Source organism: Colletotrichum karsti (assembly GCF_011947395.1).
Source record: "Colletotrichum karsti strain CkLH20 chromosome Unknown Scaffold29, whole genome shotgun sequence".
Lineage (NCBI taxonomy): Eukaryota > Fungi > Ascomycota > Sordariomycetes > Glomerellales > Glomerellaceae > Colletotrichum > Colletotrichum karsti.
The window spans coordinates 643,003-660,309 of NW_024065929.1; the positions used below are offsets into that span (position 1 = coordinate 643,003).

Consider the following 17,307-nt stretch of genomic DNA (forward strand, 5'->3'; position numbering starts at 1 on the left):
TCGGGAATCTCGTCGCTTCTAGACATGAATTGTGCCTTGCTTTCAGTGAGATTCAGGGGGCATCCCACCGGCGACGGGCCTAATTTAGTCTACTCCACACGGCATGCAGCCGATCATCTGCACTATGGCGACTTCCGGGACCGTTCCGTCGCCGACATCCGAGTCAGAGTCTCATCTCAGGGCCGGCCGCCGGAGCTTTTCGAACTTCTACTCGTGCGTCTCCAAGTGGTTCCCGATCTGACACGTTCTTCGAATCCATTACATCTGTAGTTCGGATCAGATCTTCCTATATCGGAGTCGAAGACCCATGAAGCCCGCGAACTGCTTCTCAACTATGCAACCCCCTCCTCGGAAGTTGGTCAACATTGGCCGCGTCCTCGAGAACGCCACTCTTGCAGAAAAGATATCACTTCTTGCTGGTACACCAAGATCTCAAAAAGATGACTTCAGGTCAATGCTAACGAAAATATTCAGGCTCCGACTTTTGGCACTCTACCCCTCTTCCCCAGCACGACGTTCCGGCCATCAAATGCACTGATGGGCCTAACGGCGTCCGCGGCTCGAGGTTCTTCAACCCGGTGCCCGCCTTGTGCATCCCTTGTGGTAGTGGGTTGGGCGCAACTTGGAATCTCGAGCTGATAGAGCAAGCTGGTCAGCTCTTATCCAAAGAATGTGACGCCAAAGGTGCCCATGTCTGGCTTGGTCCTACTGTCAACATCATACGTTCGCCTTTGAATGGCCGAGGGTTTGAGTCTTTTTCTGAGGATCCGTATCTCAGCGGTATTCTGGCAGCTGCCATCATCAGAGGCGTCCAGTCTCGGGGGACGCTAGCGGCTCTGAAACACTTTGTGGCTAACGATCAGGAAACCGAGAAGATGTCGGTCGACGTTCGCATGTCTGAGAGAGCACTGCGTGAGATCTATCTCATGCCATTTCAGATTGCTCTGAGGGATAGCAATCCCAGAGTAGTCATGTCATCATACAACAAAGTTGAGGGATTGCATGTTTCCGAGAATCCCAAGATTCTACAGGACATCTTGCGAAAGGAATGGGGATTCAACGGTCTCATCATGAGCGATTGGTATGTTTTGAATGCACTACCACAGCCCGGACGTTTCCTGACGTGAATAGGTATGGTACATACTCTTGTGAGGCAGCTCTCAACGCGGGAGTCGACATTGAGATGCCGGGACCAAGCCGTTATCGAGAAAATGAGGCTCTGGCCGCCGTCTTCTCCGGAAAGGTGCCTCATCACATCATAGACGAGCGTGCGACAAAAGTCCTGGAGTTCGTCAACGACGCGTCTTCAGCACGCGTTGGGAAAGAAGAGACCACACGAGACGTGCCCGAGGATCGGAGTCTCAACCGGCGACTAGCTGGAGAAAGCGTGGTGTTACTGAAGAACTCATCTCATTTGCTTCCTCTTCACCCTGAACGTTGCGATGAAGTTGCCATCATTGGTCCGAACTCGGATCTACCGGCTGCATGTGGTGGAGGAAGCGCAAGTCTCAGACCATACTACACCAGCTCTGTGCTCAAGGGCATTCGGGATTCTTTGCCACCTATCTCGACGATACACCATGAGCCAGGTGTATATGGACACATCCTCTTACCCGCCTTTACGGAAGAGAATGCCCGCAACGATGCTGGAAGTCCCGGTGTTACGATAGAAATGTTCAACGAACCACATACGGTGGAACATCGAAAGCCTTTCGATCACGTCACGATACCTGACACAACATACCAGCTGATGGACTACAAGCACCCTGAGAAGTCAGACGTCTTCTTCATGTCAATGCGTGCTCACTTCACCCCTGAAAAATCTGGTGTGTATGAGTTCGGACTGGCTACGTATGGTATTGGGGACTTGTTCATCAACGATGAGTTGGTGATCGATAATTCCACTGAACAAACTCCGGGTGGCATGTTCTTTGGCAAGGGGTCGGCGGAAAGGCGAGCCACTTATGACTTACAGGCAGGCAATCGGTACTGCCTGCGAGTAGAAGCCGGAAGTGCATTAACATCCAAGGTCAATGGTGGTTCGCTGTTGGCGATCCCGGGAGGTGCTTGCCGGTTAGGTGGATGCCTCAAGATTGACCCGGCCGAGGGCATTCGGAGAGCGGTTGAGCTGGCCAAGAAGTGCACATACACATTCGTTGTTGCAGGTCTGAATGTGAGTGGTTTCTTGCAGTAGATGCTATGCATTTAAAGTGTTCCCGGCTAATCCAATGGCAGGCTGATTTAGAGAAAGAGGGCAAGGATAGGGATACCATGGACATGCCTCCCCATGTTGATGAGCTCATCTCGGAGGTGCTCAAAGCACAGCCAAATGCTATCATAATCACCCAGGCAGGGAACCCGGTCAGCATGCCTTGGAGACACAAGGCGAGTACTATGCTTCACAGCTGGTATGGTGGCAACGAAGCCGGAAACGCGGTTGCGGATGTAGTCTTTGGCCGCATCAACCCCAGTGGGAAACTTCCGATGACCTTCCCAGCTCGCTTGGAAGATAACCCTGCTTTCCTGGGATTCGGAAGCGACAATGGCGAAGTTCATTACTCTGAGGGAGTATTCGTTGGATATCGATGGTATGAAGCGCGGAGAATGGAAGTTGCGTTTCCTTTCGGGTAAGTCCGGTGCCCGATCTATGGTCTGAAATCACATTTACTTTTTTCTTCTAGGCATGGACTGAGCTATACGACTTTCTCAATATCTGGGCTGCAGGCAAACCCCTCCCGCGTTCTAGTCAGTGCCGAGAACACAGGAAGCCTTGCTGGTGCCGAGGTTATTCGTCTTTACCTCAGCTTTACTACGCCTAAATCTCGCTTCGCCAGGACAAAACGTGTGCTGGTCGGGTTCCAGAAGATTTACCTTGAACCAAAAGAACGAAAGGAGGTCGTCATAGCAATTGACAGATACAGCACAGCAGTGTGGGATGAGAAGAGGAATAGTTGGTGCTGCGAGAAGGGCTCGTACACTGCTTCTGTTGTCGCGGGTGAGCAATGCCTAGAGGGAAGCTTCGAGCTGGAAAAGAGCACTTTTTGGAACGGGCTCTAGACCGGAAAACCAGTGCATTGAGATTGATTCAGAGGGGATTCACAGGCAGAGATCGGGCGGGGGTACATATCCACGGCAGAAATTGCTATCTTGAGGTGTAATACAAGTCTAGAAGCATCCAGAGTCAGCCATGTTCCAGTCATTCTGCAATGGCATGAAAGAGTCTAAGAACAGATCAGGCTGACAGTCTCCATAACTCGGCTCAAAACCCAACGTCATCGACACATCGTATAGCGCAGTAGTTGCCCCAAATCCAGCTTCTGGAAAGAATCCACTTCCACCGATATCTTGAGACATCGTCATGTATGGTTGAAAGCCCTCCGGCTTGGATGTACTGGGTGGCTCGAAGTGAGGTGCCTCCAGGGCTTCACCAGTCGCCCTCGCTTCCTGCTCGACCTGGTACACATGTGGGTTATCCTCTTCGTCCGGCTTGAACTTCAGTTTCCTGATCTCGTCCGTGACGCTGAACTTGGAGTAAACTTCTGGAGTTTCACCATTAAGCCCTTGTTGAACAGCTGGCCGTGCAGATGAAGTCACTTCACCTCTCGCTGCAGGCTGCTCCGCCTCCCAATTGGACCTCAGTGGGCTTGAATCACCCGAGTTCCTTTCAGCGTCATGAATCAGATCAGAGATACCGCTCCGCAACAGTTTTGTCGTGGGATAGATTTCGGATGGTATCTCTAAGATATTCCAACAAGCCTTCAATTTGGTGATCAAAGTCGCCCGCGGCAGGTGCGAAAACTGAGGGGATCCAAGTCGATTTATGACGCGTGCTGAGTGAAATGCGCACATCGCCAATGATGGGTCTGTGATGAAAATGTCTTTTCCCATTTCCGTCACCGTGGACATGATATCAGCAACACCCAGTGCATGTTCAAGACACTTCTGTCTGCAGTAGTTGACAAATTCTGACGGTAAGGCTTGCAGCTCCTCAAAAGGAAGACCTTCGCGGAAGCCTGGGATGGTAAATCGATACATGTCGCACTGACACTGATGCCACCATGCGTGAAACATGACAAATGAAGTTCGTTGAGGGGTATATGCCCGAAGAAATAGGTTCTTTTTGTCGAAGGTGTAATGCTGGGGCAGAGAGAGGAGCAATTTGTCGAGTTCGTGCGCAAGATGTTTCAGCTGCACGATGCTCTCTTGTAAAGGCTTCTGACCATGAGTAATTCTGTGGCATAGTCTTCGGTTTGTCAGTCTTACGGTCCATTGCTAAATTTGATGACGTGCTTACCTTTGTATGCGATCCCGTATGTCAAGTACCCTGATATTGTACGCCATGAGACCCAGATTCGTGGAGCAACGATCCAGAGGCGGTGTCAATGGCTCCGTCAGGACGGGAATGTCCAAGGTGAAGGACCGCTCATTACAAGGAAGTTGCAAGTGAAGAGTGTCTTTGGAACACCCGGTAAATTCATCCCTTCCGCTGGAGTAGAGCGTGTCCAGAGTGAAAATTGCCCACATGAGACGCCGACGTCGCTCCTGGATGAGAGAGTTGTGTCTACTATCCTCATAGTTGAGTCTCATCATGTAAGCCAGCCTCGCAGCAAGACATGACGAAACCAACATTTTGCTAAATCGTCGCGCAATTATGTGGTCCAGTGTCGTGAGCAGTAGAGCCCCGACGTCTGACATCGACGGTTCACTTAGTCGCATGAACAGTTGCATCTCGGCCTCTCGAATCCACCTCGTTGCTTGCTGCAACCTATTTTGGTCTCCCGACGACAAGTAGCGGGCGGTAAGACCACACATCGCCTTCAGGAGTCGCGGGTTGTGCGTATCTTGGGCCCAGCTTTGGCAGAAGGTTGCTTTGTGTATGAAACTGTAACATGGTATGGGGTACACCAAGTCAAAAAAAGCGTCGATGTGTTGCCTGACGACAAGTTTGTCCGAGTTCAGCTCACTGATTAAGTTTTTGGCATCAGCATATGTGTAGATAGCTTGTCGAGGTTCAGTGATACTTACAGATCAAGAGGCGAAGCCGGAGAGGCCGAAATTGAGACTTCTCGCGCGGATGGCGTACTTCTTTGGGCGAGATTGCCAGTCGATTTATTGCTGACCGTAATTTCAAATAGTTCGTTTCGAGAATTCGAAGTTGCTATACTTGAAGTTGTTGTCCTTGTTGTGATTTCTGGGTATTGGCATGCGACTCCTTTCTGCGAGCAACGACGACACAACGGCTGCGTTCCGCAGCACTTGGTTTTCTTGTCCCTGCATGGTATGCAAGCTCTGCGGACGCGCCGCTTCTCCAACCTCAGGTGACTCGTGTCTTGTGAAGTTGGATTGTTTTCATCTTCAATTGGCGCATCAGAAACCGAGAAAGAACAGTGAAACTTGAGGCGACGGCAATTCTCACAACCACCGGCCGCGCCGTCGCATCGGACCTGATCGGGTGTGGGTTAGCCACGGGGACCCTCATCCGATCCGGAGCAGCTCCGAAAAACTCACCTTCCGGTTTCGGCATTGAAAACAGATCTGCAGGCCTTTCCGGGGCCGCCCCGATGCTCGATATGGTGCGGCCGTCTCCATGTTTGTTACCCGCAGTTCTTGTCAAACAGCCCAGATGTGTGAGAGCTGCATGAAGTCGGGAAAAGAAATGGGAAGTCGGGGGGGGAATGGTTTTGCGTTCCGTTCCGCCCGAGTTCCGTGATATGTCCTTCGTCATGCCTCCGCCCGAGTTCCGAACCCAGGGCCACCCCAGTCTTACCAAAGACCCGGCCGGTTGGTCAATGGGTTCACTCTCAACTCCAGAAAGATTTTCGTTCTGGACTCAGCTCCTCCACTCTTTTCTCCAGGAAATGGTTCCCGGGCCTCTAGCGCCGTAGATGGTGCAGCTTCCCCAGTCTCCCCGAGGTGGGAAACCGTGTTTCTCCGCTGTGCCGTGTGTTAGTTTGACATCAGTCTTCTGATCGGTCGACTTTTATTACTAGTGGAGGTCACATTAGCTCTGAAGCCTTGAGGCTCTGACTCCACACTTCAAGGAGAGCCGGGACAACGAAATCTTGACGAGGGGTCTCGGTTCGACTTTGCGAACACGTTCCAATACTTAATCATCAGGGATGCATCGTCCATGTTACCTCCACGATTCGGTTTCTTGAAGGGACCAACACCTCCAATCTCTCGAAGAGGCACGGCGCCATGGCTCCCAACAGGATTCTCAAGCACTTCAACCGCACTTTGGGTGCCGCGTTTACTGTTGTAGCCATCTCGACATTCAACTACGGTTTCGACAATGCGGGCTACTCAACAACTCAGGCAATGGACGCGTTCCAGCAGCAGTTCGGCGACCAAGATCCGGTCACTGGGAAGTGGAAGATCCCGTCATCTTGGTTGGCTCTGTTCAACTCCTTGAACTACATCGGATTTGCAGCCGGTGTTATTCTTGGTAGTCTTGTCAGTGCTCGCTGGGGTCGCCGATGGTGTATGTTCGGAATGAGTGCTTGGGCAGTGATTCCTGCGACAATTGCCCTGACCTCTCGTACGCGAGAGCAGATTATGGCTGCGCGTATTCTCAACTGTAAGAGCCAATCTGAGTGAGTGTTGCGACATTGCTGATCTGCTTCCCCCAAGACATCTACGTTGGCATGGAGCTTTCCGTCATCCCCGTCTTTCAGTCCGAGATTGTGCCCTCCGAGATTCGAGGCTTTGCCGTTGGTTCGTATCAGTTCAGTCTGATGGTAAGTAACCCATCAAAGTTGCATGATAGAGTTTTTTTTTTTTCTTTTTCCCTCGTGCTACGCGATGTCCACACTTTCTCGGTAAACCATCGAACTGCAATGTAGTCAGTCATGCCCTGACCAAAGTTTCTAGTTCGGTACGTTGATCGTCAACTCTGTCTGCAGAGGCACAAGTACCTTGGAAGGTAATTCGTCGTGGAGAATCCCGATGGGTCTATTCTACGTCATTCCTGTCATCGTCATGTGCCTGATATTCTTCATTCCCGAGGTAAGTAACTATCGGCCTGTCTGAACCGAAAAGCTCTGGCTAACATTGTGCCAAGTCACCAAGGTGGCTTCTCATGCAGGATAGGATCGAGGAAGCCAAAACGTCGCTCAAGAAACTTCGAGCCGGTACGATCTCCGACGCCGAAATCGACGAACAGTTCGCAGCCCTTCAATACGCCCTGAAACAAGAAGTTGAGCAAGGTAAATACATGGAGTTGTTTAAGGGGGTAAATCTGAAGAGAACAGCCGTGGTTATGGTTATGAACTTCTTGCAACAAGCGACTGGTCAGGCTTTCGCCAGCACCTACGGAGCAATCTTCATCAAAGACATTGGAACTGTCAATCCCTTTACGATGACCATTGTCAATGCCATAGTCAACTTGGTAATGGTCTTCGTCGGCCTCTACCTCAACGACCGCGTAGGACGACGGTACGTAGCCCCATATCTCTCAACACGGTTGCCTCAGCTAACCTCTTGTTACCAGACCTCTTCTTATGATAGGCGCCGTTTGGCAGTTCGCGGCGATCGTGACCATGGGTTCCCTTGGCACCGTATCAGACCCCTCATTCGCCGTTAAGACGAGCATCGTGGCTATGCTCACCGTCTTTGCTGCGGGTTACGTTTTTGCCTGGGCGCCCCTGAACTATGTCATCACGACTGAGATCCCTGCCCTCCGACTCCGAGATGCATCTCAACGAACGGCCTCCATGGTCAATGTTTTGGCCAACTTCCTCGTCAACTTCAGCATACCATACCTCCTGTACACTCCAGGCGCCGGACTCGGCTCGAAAGTGGGCTTCATATTCGCGGGTATGCTAGTTCTTGCATTCGTATTCACGTGGTTCTGCATACCGGAGTGCAAGGGCAAGTCTTTGGAGCAAATCGATCGCATGTTTAACGAGGGGGTTCCGCTGCGCAAATTTGGCAACTACAAGCCGGAGGATATGTTTCAGGCGGATGTGGAAGATGGCGAGAAGGCCGGCGTGATTGTTACGGCGCGGCACGAGGAGAAGGCGTAAAACATGATTCATGCCGGTCCGCTGCAGGCCATGTCACTATTTCGGGGCTGAGTCCAATCTCTCGTACGAGATTTGAAAGATGATACTTTTCGGACAACATCAGTATGGTGACCAAGTGATTGACTCGCAGCACAGCCGCTTTGATTCCTGATTCCAGGGGGAGCTAAGACTTTTTCGTTTGGGCTTCTTAGAAGTCTGCTAAGAAAGCTTGGTTTCTGTTGGTAACATGGTCTCTGTTGGTTCGGCCGCGGGACTGGCGGCCACAGGGTCGTGATGATGGCTGCACGCAATCGGCCTTGTTTCGATTACCCCCTGTCGATTTTCGGTCGTCATTCTGTGACTGGACCGGCCCCGACGGATTTACCTACTAATTGCGGCCGGGGCCGGGCCGGCGGCAATCGGCATTGGCTATTCGATATAAGGAGGTCGGCATGGCCAACACCCACCTCCTGGGTTGGTTTCGTGACCATTCCCTCGGGTCTTCAGGGGCAGATAAGCAGGCGGGCTCTGAGCAATGAGCTTTTGCCCAGCTATGGCCTCGCGTCGGTCGCTGGTTCAATCTGCTACCCACGGTGTCAGTCCGTACCTCAACTACACCTGCTTCCGGAAGCTATTCCCAAGACACTACAGTCCCAAGACTTGTCAGCCATGGTTATCAATAATACACTTTCATGGCGTTTCAAGCCCAGGCTGCTCCGGCCGCAACAGATGCAATGTTACCCAGCCGGCGCTATCAGCTCGAGCGGAATCTGCCTTGCCAAGACGCATTTAGAAGAAACCAGCATGCTTGTAGTTTTGAGTTGCTGTATCGAGCGCTTAGGCGTCTATTTGGACCCTTTTGCTTCGCACGAGATGGCGGAGTCAGGAGCCGATTCATAGCAATTATTTATAATAATCGACTCCTTGGCAACACAAATCTTCGAATAAGCCCTCATCTCATACAGTTCTTTCACCATCTTCACTTCCAATCTTCCAGTCTTCCATTGTATACTCTTAGACTTCATACTCCATTGAAGCACCACTTCCAACTTCACTCACGCTCATTCTTCAAGTTTCGGACAACAGCAATGGCTCAACGGTCTCTTCCATCGCCTCTGTTCCAGTCAGATCATGACATCTTGAGAATGGCATCCCGTAGCAACAACAAGTCCGATGATGTCTTTGGGTTGGAGTCGCAGGTCGACTCCGAAGCCAACTCTGCGACCAACTCCGCCCCAACTTCCCCAATCACCAATTACATGGATGCTCATGACAAGGCGGCACAAGACAAGCGCATCCCAGAGAATCCATTCGATAGCACGAGTAGTAAGATCCTCTTCGACGCAATCGATCAACTCCAATCTTGTGGAGTTAGCCAGGAATTGTCTATTCCTCAGGCAAGTTCGACTAGCCGTCCAGATAACACGAGATTCTAACATTTCCCCATTTCAGCTCGTCATTGTCGGAGGACAGTCGACTGGTAAATCTTCGCTGCTTCAAAGTTTAACAGATATTCCTTTCCCTGTCGGCGCGGGCCTGTGTACTCGCTTTGCCACACGCATCGTATCGCGCAGGACCGCTCCGGGCAGCGACCCCATCGTCAAGATCACCATCACAGACCCTGATGTGAAGGATGCTTTCGGTTACCCAGTGGATAACGCTTGGAAGCAGTACCCAGGCTACGTCAGCGATCGCCTCGAGATTGAACAATTTCGAGACATCATGGAAGAGGTATGCACATATCGCGCTGACTTGCACGCAACTCTGTCATTGAATAACACGATATCACGTGTTTAGATCACCACCAAGTATATGGGAATTCGTCCTGGAACGGGTGTTCAATCCAAGAATTTTGCCACACAGGTCCTCCGTGTTGAGCTCTCGGGTCCGAATCGATCTCACTTCAGTATCCTGGATGTTCCTGGTGTTTTTGAGTTTCCAGATACCGTCAAGCCAAAGGAGATGACCGGTATCAAGAAAATGGTAGAGGAATACATGCGACAGCCTGCCAATATTGTCATGTAAGAGGATTTCTGACATTTTTCTGAGTTTTACGGACTAACGAATTGCGCGCAGCTGCGTTGCTGATGCAATCACCGACCTTTCCAACCAAGGCATCTTCAACATGGCCATCAACATTGTTGAAAAGAAACGGCTTGTAGGAGTTTTCACCAAGTGTGATTTGCTTCAAGATCCAGTCAAGGTACGGTTTCCATTCGAGCCAAGACAGGAGAATCTCAACTGACAACTGATGAAGGTGGTGGAGATTGCCAGCGGTGGAGGTTCCCATTCCAGAAAGTCAATGCATGACGGCTGGTTTGTGGTAAGAAACCGCACCGAGAACGAGGGCGACAACTTCGACCTCAAAGACGCTGAGGATCGACTCTTCAGTCAACCACGCTGGGCTCAGGTGCGCAGTGACCGTAAAGGGTCCAGCATGCTCAAGCAATATCTCGGCAACCTTCTCTGTGCCAGGATTCGCGACAACTTCCCCGCCATTCAGAGTTCTATCCAAAGACTTCTGCAAGATGCTCAAAGCTCGAGGAAGAGTCTCGGAGATCCTAGGTCTAACCACAATCTTCGCCAACAGTACTTGCGGGAAATTCTCGACCGGTACCGATCCATTGCTTTCAAGACGATCAACAGCCCCGGCAAGTTGCCTGATAGTATGGAAGCCCTTCGTGTCTGGAGTCGTGTGAAGGAGTCGAATGAGACATTCACTGAAGAAATGCGTGCTCATGGGCACGTGTATCAGTTTGAAGATCAAGGTGTCGATTCAATGACGAAGCTCACAGAGGCTCTCGCTTACCACTACCCGCATCAGACTTCCAAGAAGCAAGCTGCGGAGACGCGCGAGTATGAGGCTGTCATGACGCCCCCCTCCACACCGCCGAAGGAACGACGTGGACGGAAGCCGCTCTCGCAGGACAATAACCCCGCACCTTTCGTGTCCGTGATCCAAAAGCAACTTCAAGTTTGGCAGACAACTGAGCTACTGGGACTCATCCATCCGGAGGTGATCAAGGTTCTTTACAAGCAGCAGTCGGAAAAATGGCAAGGCATGGCCGAGGCACATATCAACAAGATTGCCAGCGATATTGAAATCGCATCCAACTCGATCCTCCAGAACGTCTGTTCTCCTTCCACTGGCTCCACGATTCTCTTCCAGGAACTGTCGACGATTCTGAGCCAGCTGCAGACCCAAGCTAAGCAGAAAGCCCTCTCGGAGCTGGAGGATTACTGCCGCCGAGACAGAGAACACCATCTTCAGACTACGGACAAGAGGTTCGAGCAGAATCTGAGGGCTTTGCGCAGCGTTCGGTTGCTGAACACATACCACTCAATGCCTCAACCTCAGAAAGACACAGATCCAAACGTCCACATCTTCGCAGTGTTTGGTCATTGTCATCACTCGATTGAGAAGAACATGATTGATGATGCTCATGATATCGTCAAGGTGTATTACGAGGTATGAGAACATCCCCCGGGTTTACTCTCCAGCTTTCATCCTGAACATTTACTTATATTTATGTACACTTCAGCTTTCGCTCGAGGCTTTCGTCAGATATGTCACGAAGTACATCACTAGTGACTTCATTTCTTACTCCAAGGGGCCTCTGATGGGTTTGTCGACAGACTGGATGTTCAACCTGGACGAAGAAGAAGTAGAGAGGCTGGCTCGAGAGGATGAAGACACTCTTCAAAAGCGGGCTCACTTTGATGACGTTGTTGAGAAGCTGACTACCGCTGGTGAGATTGTCCAGAGCGCTAGGAACCAGACTCAAAGCTTGGGCGGTTTGTGAAATGGAAGCAACGGGATCCTCGCGATGATTTGATGTGTAACCACAATTACTTTGTTTCTGCTACTTTGAACATGAAATGAAATTTTCGGTACTTAACAGAACATGGAAATAACTGGCTAGGTCAACAACTTAGCCTCGATGATACTCTGAGGGGCAGAAGGTATTGTCCAAATTTTCACAATGGCCAGTCCCACCGACTCAAGAAGATCCCTCCAGTCTTTCTCTGTGCGTTCTCTTCCAGCCACCATTGCCATCATCTGTATGTCAAAAGCAGTTGCTTGTGGATTAGCGGGACCTTCAACATCAATGTGATCGTGAAGCAGCAGACTGCTGTATTCAGGTGTCATAGCATCTTTCTGCATTTGAAGTATCTTCCTAGCAGGCTCGTCTGACCAATCGTGAAGGATGGAATGCATGTAATACGCACGCGCTCCTGGCATACCATTAGCGAAGTTTGACAACGTGTTATATCTCGATCCCGACGTACCTTTGACCGGTTGTGGAGTGAAGAAGTCATAGGCTACCTTGTTCACACCGTTTGGCATCTGAGCTGCGTCCACCACAGACTCGAAGTCTTCAAGATAAAGCCTAGAGGCCAACTCGGGGCGAAGTTCTGTAAACTTCAAGATGTCATGGCCAGCGCTGCCCCCGACATCAACGAGAAGGGGCGTCGCGGGGTCGGAGTCCAAGAAGCTACTTGTTGGGAAGATGTCCGTCCAGGCAGGCTGAAGCGAAGCAATACTTTGCTGTATGAGATTGAACTCGGCTTGTTTTTCAGGATGAGCCTGGTAGTATGTCCAAAGACTCCCTCTCCAATCATGTGCGAATTGGAATGGTGATTGTTCTGGATCTTGCGGGTTCTTGTAGCTTGTTGAGGCCAAGAACTTCGGCAGGTTCAGATATATCGGCAGTATCAATTCGTAGCTGTTCAGAGTCTGCGTCAGAATTACCTGGAGATTCGGCGCAATGTCTTTCTTACTAGCTTTTGAAAAGCCCATCGAACAAGGGAGCGGTGATTGCGGTGCCGAATTGCGATGGCCTGAAGGTTCCCACCGACACCTCTTCGACAAGATGATTCGCAGCAAGTAAGCGCAGCAGCCGGTCTTCGGCGGGAAGTCAGCAACTGCAGCGCGGAATTTACTTAGCAAACACTTACATAGCAGAGTCGGATCGCATTTCTCTTCAATGATCCCGGCGAGTTGAGCGCTTGTGAGTGGTTCGTTGCCTTGCTCGTGCCATCTCTCAAACACTTTCAAGTCTTTGAATATTCTCAAAGCAGCCCCGACAGCAGGCTAAGCAACGGAGTCAACCACCTGATTCAGCACTGAAGGGGTGACAGTGGTCCAAAGTGAGGATCTCTGTGGCGAAGGCATTACCTGACTCATGTTCAGTCTCATCGCTGTGTCCCATGGCGACTCCAGGCGGACCAACAGGGCTTGGGCTGCCTGAAGCGCCTGTCTCCGCTCCCCTTCATTGCTGAAAGACGCAGAACCCACGTTTTCTATGCTGTTTATGAATGAAGCGAAAGTCGAATCAGAGTTGTTACTGGCGTTCTGAGACATAGACATGACAAGTGATAAGCTGTGTGAACGGTGTAGATATCCAGATTGCACCGAAAGAGGAAGGTTGCTTCAAACGCGACAGAAAGGCGTGGCCTCAATGAGCTTATATGAGGCAAACGGCCTGGGGTCGGTGAATTTGGGCTTGATTCCAGTGGAACGCGGATCAAACAACATGATTTCCTGGGGGACGTGTTCGCTTTAAACTCAGAGTTTTAGGCATGGATCAGGCTAGATCCGCGAGTGTAAGCATGTATCGTCAGAACACGCAGAGCTTGGCGGGGATGGAACGAACTGATGAATGGTCAGTCATCATGCAGGTAAGATGGTTTTTTTTCATTCTCTGTCATTTTCGAAAAAAGAACTTGCGTTCCATGTCGTAGACATTGCCCGGAGCTGTCCCGAGTAGCTGTGCCGCGCCCGAACACAGGGGATGAAGAAATCAACAGTGTTCTAGAGTTGCTCACAGACTAACAGCTTTTAGGTCACTTGATTTGCTACGAGAAGAAGTTGAACCTGTACGGTTTCGTTCAAATCCGTTAGCATGTCTGATATGTAGGTCATCGTTTAGTGACATCTGATTTCACAAGAGATTTTGCTCGCCGAATACTTCAGATGACCATTCTTACAGTTGACTTCCGTTGTATCGCCCCTGAATTGACAGCTGCCAAATATGTCAGATGAAGCTTAAACTACTGCCGGAACCTACCGAGTCTGGCAACGTACCCACGGTATTCAACTCAGCGTCAAGCTTATAGGCAAGTCTGGTTTCTTGCCTATTCTATCTGGTGTGTCATTGGGACATTGGAGGCCCGTTCCCTGCATGTGCCCATGGATGTTCCAATTGCAGTTGGGGCCTCTCTGCTCTTACGTACGTCCCATCACAGTCGGACTCGACAGAATGTCCGTCGAACTAGCTTGATGCGCAAGTTTGATGGTCGAGGGGGTAATCCATTAGACCTCAGATTTTTTCAAGCAGTATAATGTAACCAGCAACTCAGTCTTGCGCGAGCAGAGGCTATCAAGCAAGCCATGTATATATACCGTCAACAAAAAGTCTTCCTCAAGCTCAATTCAACTGATCACGCAGCAAACTCCACCAATCAATCATATCCGACACACCTCATTCTTCTTTTCTCACGTTATCTGGCATAGCGTCCTAGTTCAGCTACAACAAAATGCAGTTCTCAACCGTTTCCAACATCATACTCGCCTCACTCATCGGCCAGGTTCTGGCAGGTCCAGTCTCTCGGGGTATGGCTACGAAACTGGCACTTCAACTTACACGCTCCTGAAAATTTGAGCGCTAACTGATAACACTGCAGCCAGCAAGGCGGGAAAGGCGTGCACGGCGCAGATCGATGGGTTTGACAGCAAAGGAACCTGCAACAACCTAGGAGAATGCTCCATTGACATCCCGCCCAACATTACAAGCAACGTACCCAGCGACGATTGCAAGTAAGGTTGTCGTTCAAACGTGTCAATTGTTGGAGAGGGTATCACGGACCTGGGGATCCGGGCGGACATGAGGGAGACATAAGAACGAGAAGATGGTGTACTTTAAACCCAATAGACGGGACAAACAAGTCCCAAATGAGACATCAGTGCAGCTCATTTTAGATTGACACCATGTTCTTAAGCCCAAAGAAAACTGCTAGTTTCTTTCAAAGTGTCATGAAAGTATGAAAGTACGAAGATGTCATCACCCGTCACATGTTTTCGAACACTTCGCACGCCCATTTATAGTTAATAAGCCTAGGACAGAAGTATTAAACCCGGACTGATATAGTATAAGCTCTTAATTAAATAGAGAATAGATAGTTGCTATGGCTGCAGGTCCCAGGGTTGTAGATCGCAAAAAGAGAGGAACAAAAGCCGCGTGAAGGCAAAAGCAAAAAGATTGGGCCCTAACCAGGGATCGAACCTGGGACCTCTCCCAGATATAGGTTTTGAAGCCCTAAGGGAGAATCATACCGCTAGACCATCAGGGCTGACAAGTTGATTGGATAACTTGATATGGTGGAGGTCGTGACAACGAGATTGTAACCCGGGACGCCGACTGGGGCTGATTAGAGTGGAACGATTGCGATTTTTTAGGGTCCACGTTTTGAGGAACTCAGAGAGAAACATCCATGAGTTTAACTCAGGGACATAAGAAAAGCAAATTTCGTTTATTTACTTATAGATCAAAAGATCTATGATTTACCTGCGTGCATCCCTAGTAGAATGCAGCGCCTCTTTAAAGAGTATATTGAAAGTCCGGTCGCTGATCGCCAAGCTCTTCAATCTCTCGAGTTGTTTTCCCGTCAACCCAATAGTCTCTCTTACCCTGCCTCCGTGCCAAGTTCTCTCTCTTTAACAAGATAATCATTATGAAGCTCCCTAGACATAGACAAACGCCGAGGAACCCCAACACGACTCCGTGGCCCTCGATAAACCGCGGCCCTCTGAAGTAAATGTGGGAACTGATAATACCACTGAGGTTCCCCCATCCAATAACAAAGCCCAGAACCACACCGCGCTTGTACACGCCCTCGGTGTTATTCGCAATCCAGGCGATCGTATTACAAACGCACGGATATAGACCCATCGCACCAAGTATTACACCGATATACTGTATGACAGAGTTGTCGGTAATAATGAGCAAAGAGAAGCCGATGATCCCTATGAATCCAACAATGATGTTGAACATCCCTCGCTGGCGAAAGTGGTCGGCAGCGTAGCCGACCATGACCGTGAACACCGCCGCTGCAGCGTACGGCGGAACGGTCATGAGCTGCGAGAACACAGTGGTGACTTCCCACCCGAGGCCGCTGACGATGGTAGGCATGAACAGACTGAATGCGAACAGCGGCATGTCACATCCCGTGTATATCAGCATCGTCATCCACATCTTCCAGTCGGTCATGGCCTGCCAGAAGTACAGGGCCTTGAAATCCTCGCGCACGGCGGATCCTTGCTGATCGGCCCTCAGTCGGCGGATGACGCGAGCGCGGTCGTCGGGGGAGAGGAACGTGGCTTCGTCCGGGAAGTCGTGGACCATCCAGACGGAGGCAATGCCGACGAGGACGGTGAGGACACCTTCGACGATGAATATCCAAGACCAGCCAGAGAGGTTTCCAATGCCGTCCATCTGTTCGATCCCTGCGGCGAGAACACCTCCGAATGATCCTGAGAGGGCGGATGCTGAGAAGAATAATGCCTGGCAACATCAGCTTTGTGAAACGTAAACCGCAACGGTAACATACAGCTCTCGTCCCAAACTCAGACCGTCGATACCAACAGGACAGGTAGTAATTGACTCCTGGGAAGAGACCAGCCTCGGCCATGCCTAGAAACCACCGAGACGCCATTAGCCCACTCCAATTCGTCACGAAGCCCATGCTCGTCATGCATATGCCCCATAGTATCCTAGGCTGTTAGTCCTTTCAGCAGCCGCTGCCGGGGCATTCGCTTACATGGTAAGGGGTATGAACACCGAAGGCTGAAATGACTTGAGAAGAATATTCGTGAACGGTTCAAACACCGAGTATGAAATGAAGAAGATGGCGAGCGTCCAGTTGTACTGCGCCTCGCTCAGATGCAAGTCGTCGAGAAGGCCCGCGATCCTGGCGTTTCCAATGTTGGCCCGGTCGATGAAGGCCAACAGATAAAGGAGGGTGAGCTGTAAGACACGTCAGATTGCAGCATATTCAATCAGTAAGGTTTGGCCGTACCCATGGAATCAGAGCCAAGTCAAGTCGCCTGAGTAGCCTTCGTTCCTGAATCAGTGTGAGGATCTTGTGAGTGTATGTATTGCTCTTCATCGAACCTACCACCTGAGCCCTTTCCTCCGTGCTGAGATGTGCATCAGGATCGGGAAGACTGTCCGCTTCCACGACGGACCTGTGCCTAGCTGTGGCCTTGTCGGTGTCGCTCATTTTATCGTGAAAAGTTGGATGT

At 50.5% G+C, this 17,307-nt stretch overlaps 6 protein-coding genes across 6 annotated transcripts; 4 read left to right on the top strand and 2 right to left on the bottom strand.

The window, feature by feature from the left end:
- Window positions 1–334: 334 nt before the first annotated feature.
- On the top strand, window positions 335–3,057 carry CkaCkLH20_08704 (Cel3c; the record flags this gene model as incomplete). Its single annotated transcript, XM_038891419.1, has 5 exons — window positions 335–419; window positions 475–1,081; window positions 1,132–2,173; window positions 2,236–2,627; window positions 2,682–3,057. 5 exons carry the CDS (start codon window positions 335–337, stop codon window positions 3,055–3,057), a joined length of 2,502 nt encoding a protein of 833 aa, XP_038743431.1.
- Window positions 3,058–6,198: 3,141 nt separating this feature from the next.
- CkaCkLH20_08705 (sugar transporter) lies at window positions 6,199–8,024 on the top strand (the record flags this gene model as incomplete). Its single annotated transcript, XM_038891420.1, has 5 exons — window positions 6,199–6,577; window positions 6,631–6,737; window positions 6,871–7,005; window positions 7,061–7,434; window positions 7,490–8,024. 5 exons carry the CDS (start codon window positions 6,199–6,201, stop codon window positions 8,022–8,024), a joined length of 1,530 nt encoding a protein of 509 aa, XP_038743432.1.
- A 1,124-nt stretch (window positions 8,025–9,148) lies between these two features.
- Window positions 9,149–11,806, top strand: CkaCkLH20_08706 (putative vacuolar sorting protein VPS1; the record flags this gene model as incomplete). The annotated part of the gene is made up of 6 exons (XM_038891421.1): window positions 9,149–9,373; window positions 9,456–9,734; window positions 9,801–10,024; window positions 10,080–10,206; window positions 10,261–11,472; window positions 11,546–11,806. 6 exons carry the CDS (start codon window positions 9,149–9,151, stop codon window positions 11,804–11,806), a joined length of 2,328 nt encoding a protein of 775 aa, XP_038743433.1.
- A 116-nt stretch (window positions 11,807–11,922) lies between these two features.
- CkaCkLH20_08707 (uncharacterized protein) lies at window positions 11,923–13,374 on the bottom strand (the record flags this gene model as incomplete). The annotated part of the gene is made up of 5 exons (XM_038891422.1): window positions 11,923–12,239; window positions 12,294–12,730; window positions 12,786–12,909; window positions 12,963–13,098; window positions 13,183–13,374. The coding sequence occupies 5 exons, from the start codon at window positions 13,372–13,374 to the stop codon at window positions 11,923–11,925; spliced, it is 1,206 nt and encodes a 401-aa protein (XP_038743434.1).
- Window positions 13,375–14,543: 1,169 nt separating this feature from the next.
- On the top strand, window positions 14,544–14,827 carry CkaCkLH20_08708 (uncharacterized protein; the record flags this gene model as incomplete). The annotated part of the gene is made up of 2 exons (XM_038891423.1): window positions 14,544–14,619; window positions 14,691–14,827. The coding sequence occupies 2 exons, from the start codon at window positions 14,544–14,546 to the stop codon at window positions 14,825–14,827; spliced, it is 213 nt and encodes a 70-aa protein (XP_038743435.1).
- A 514-nt stretch (window positions 14,828–15,341) lies between these two features.
- CkaCkLH20_08709 (major facilitator superfamily transporter) lies at window positions 15,342–17,285 on the bottom strand (the record flags this gene model as incomplete). The annotated part of the gene is made up of 5 exons (XM_038891424.1): window positions 15,342–15,424; window positions 15,844–16,567; window positions 16,614–16,776; window positions 16,824–17,029; window positions 17,181–17,285. 5 exons carry the CDS (start codon window positions 17,283–17,285, stop codon window positions 15,342–15,344), a joined length of 1,281 nt encoding a protein of 426 aa, XP_038743436.1.
- Window positions 17,286–17,307: the final 22 nt, after the last annotated feature.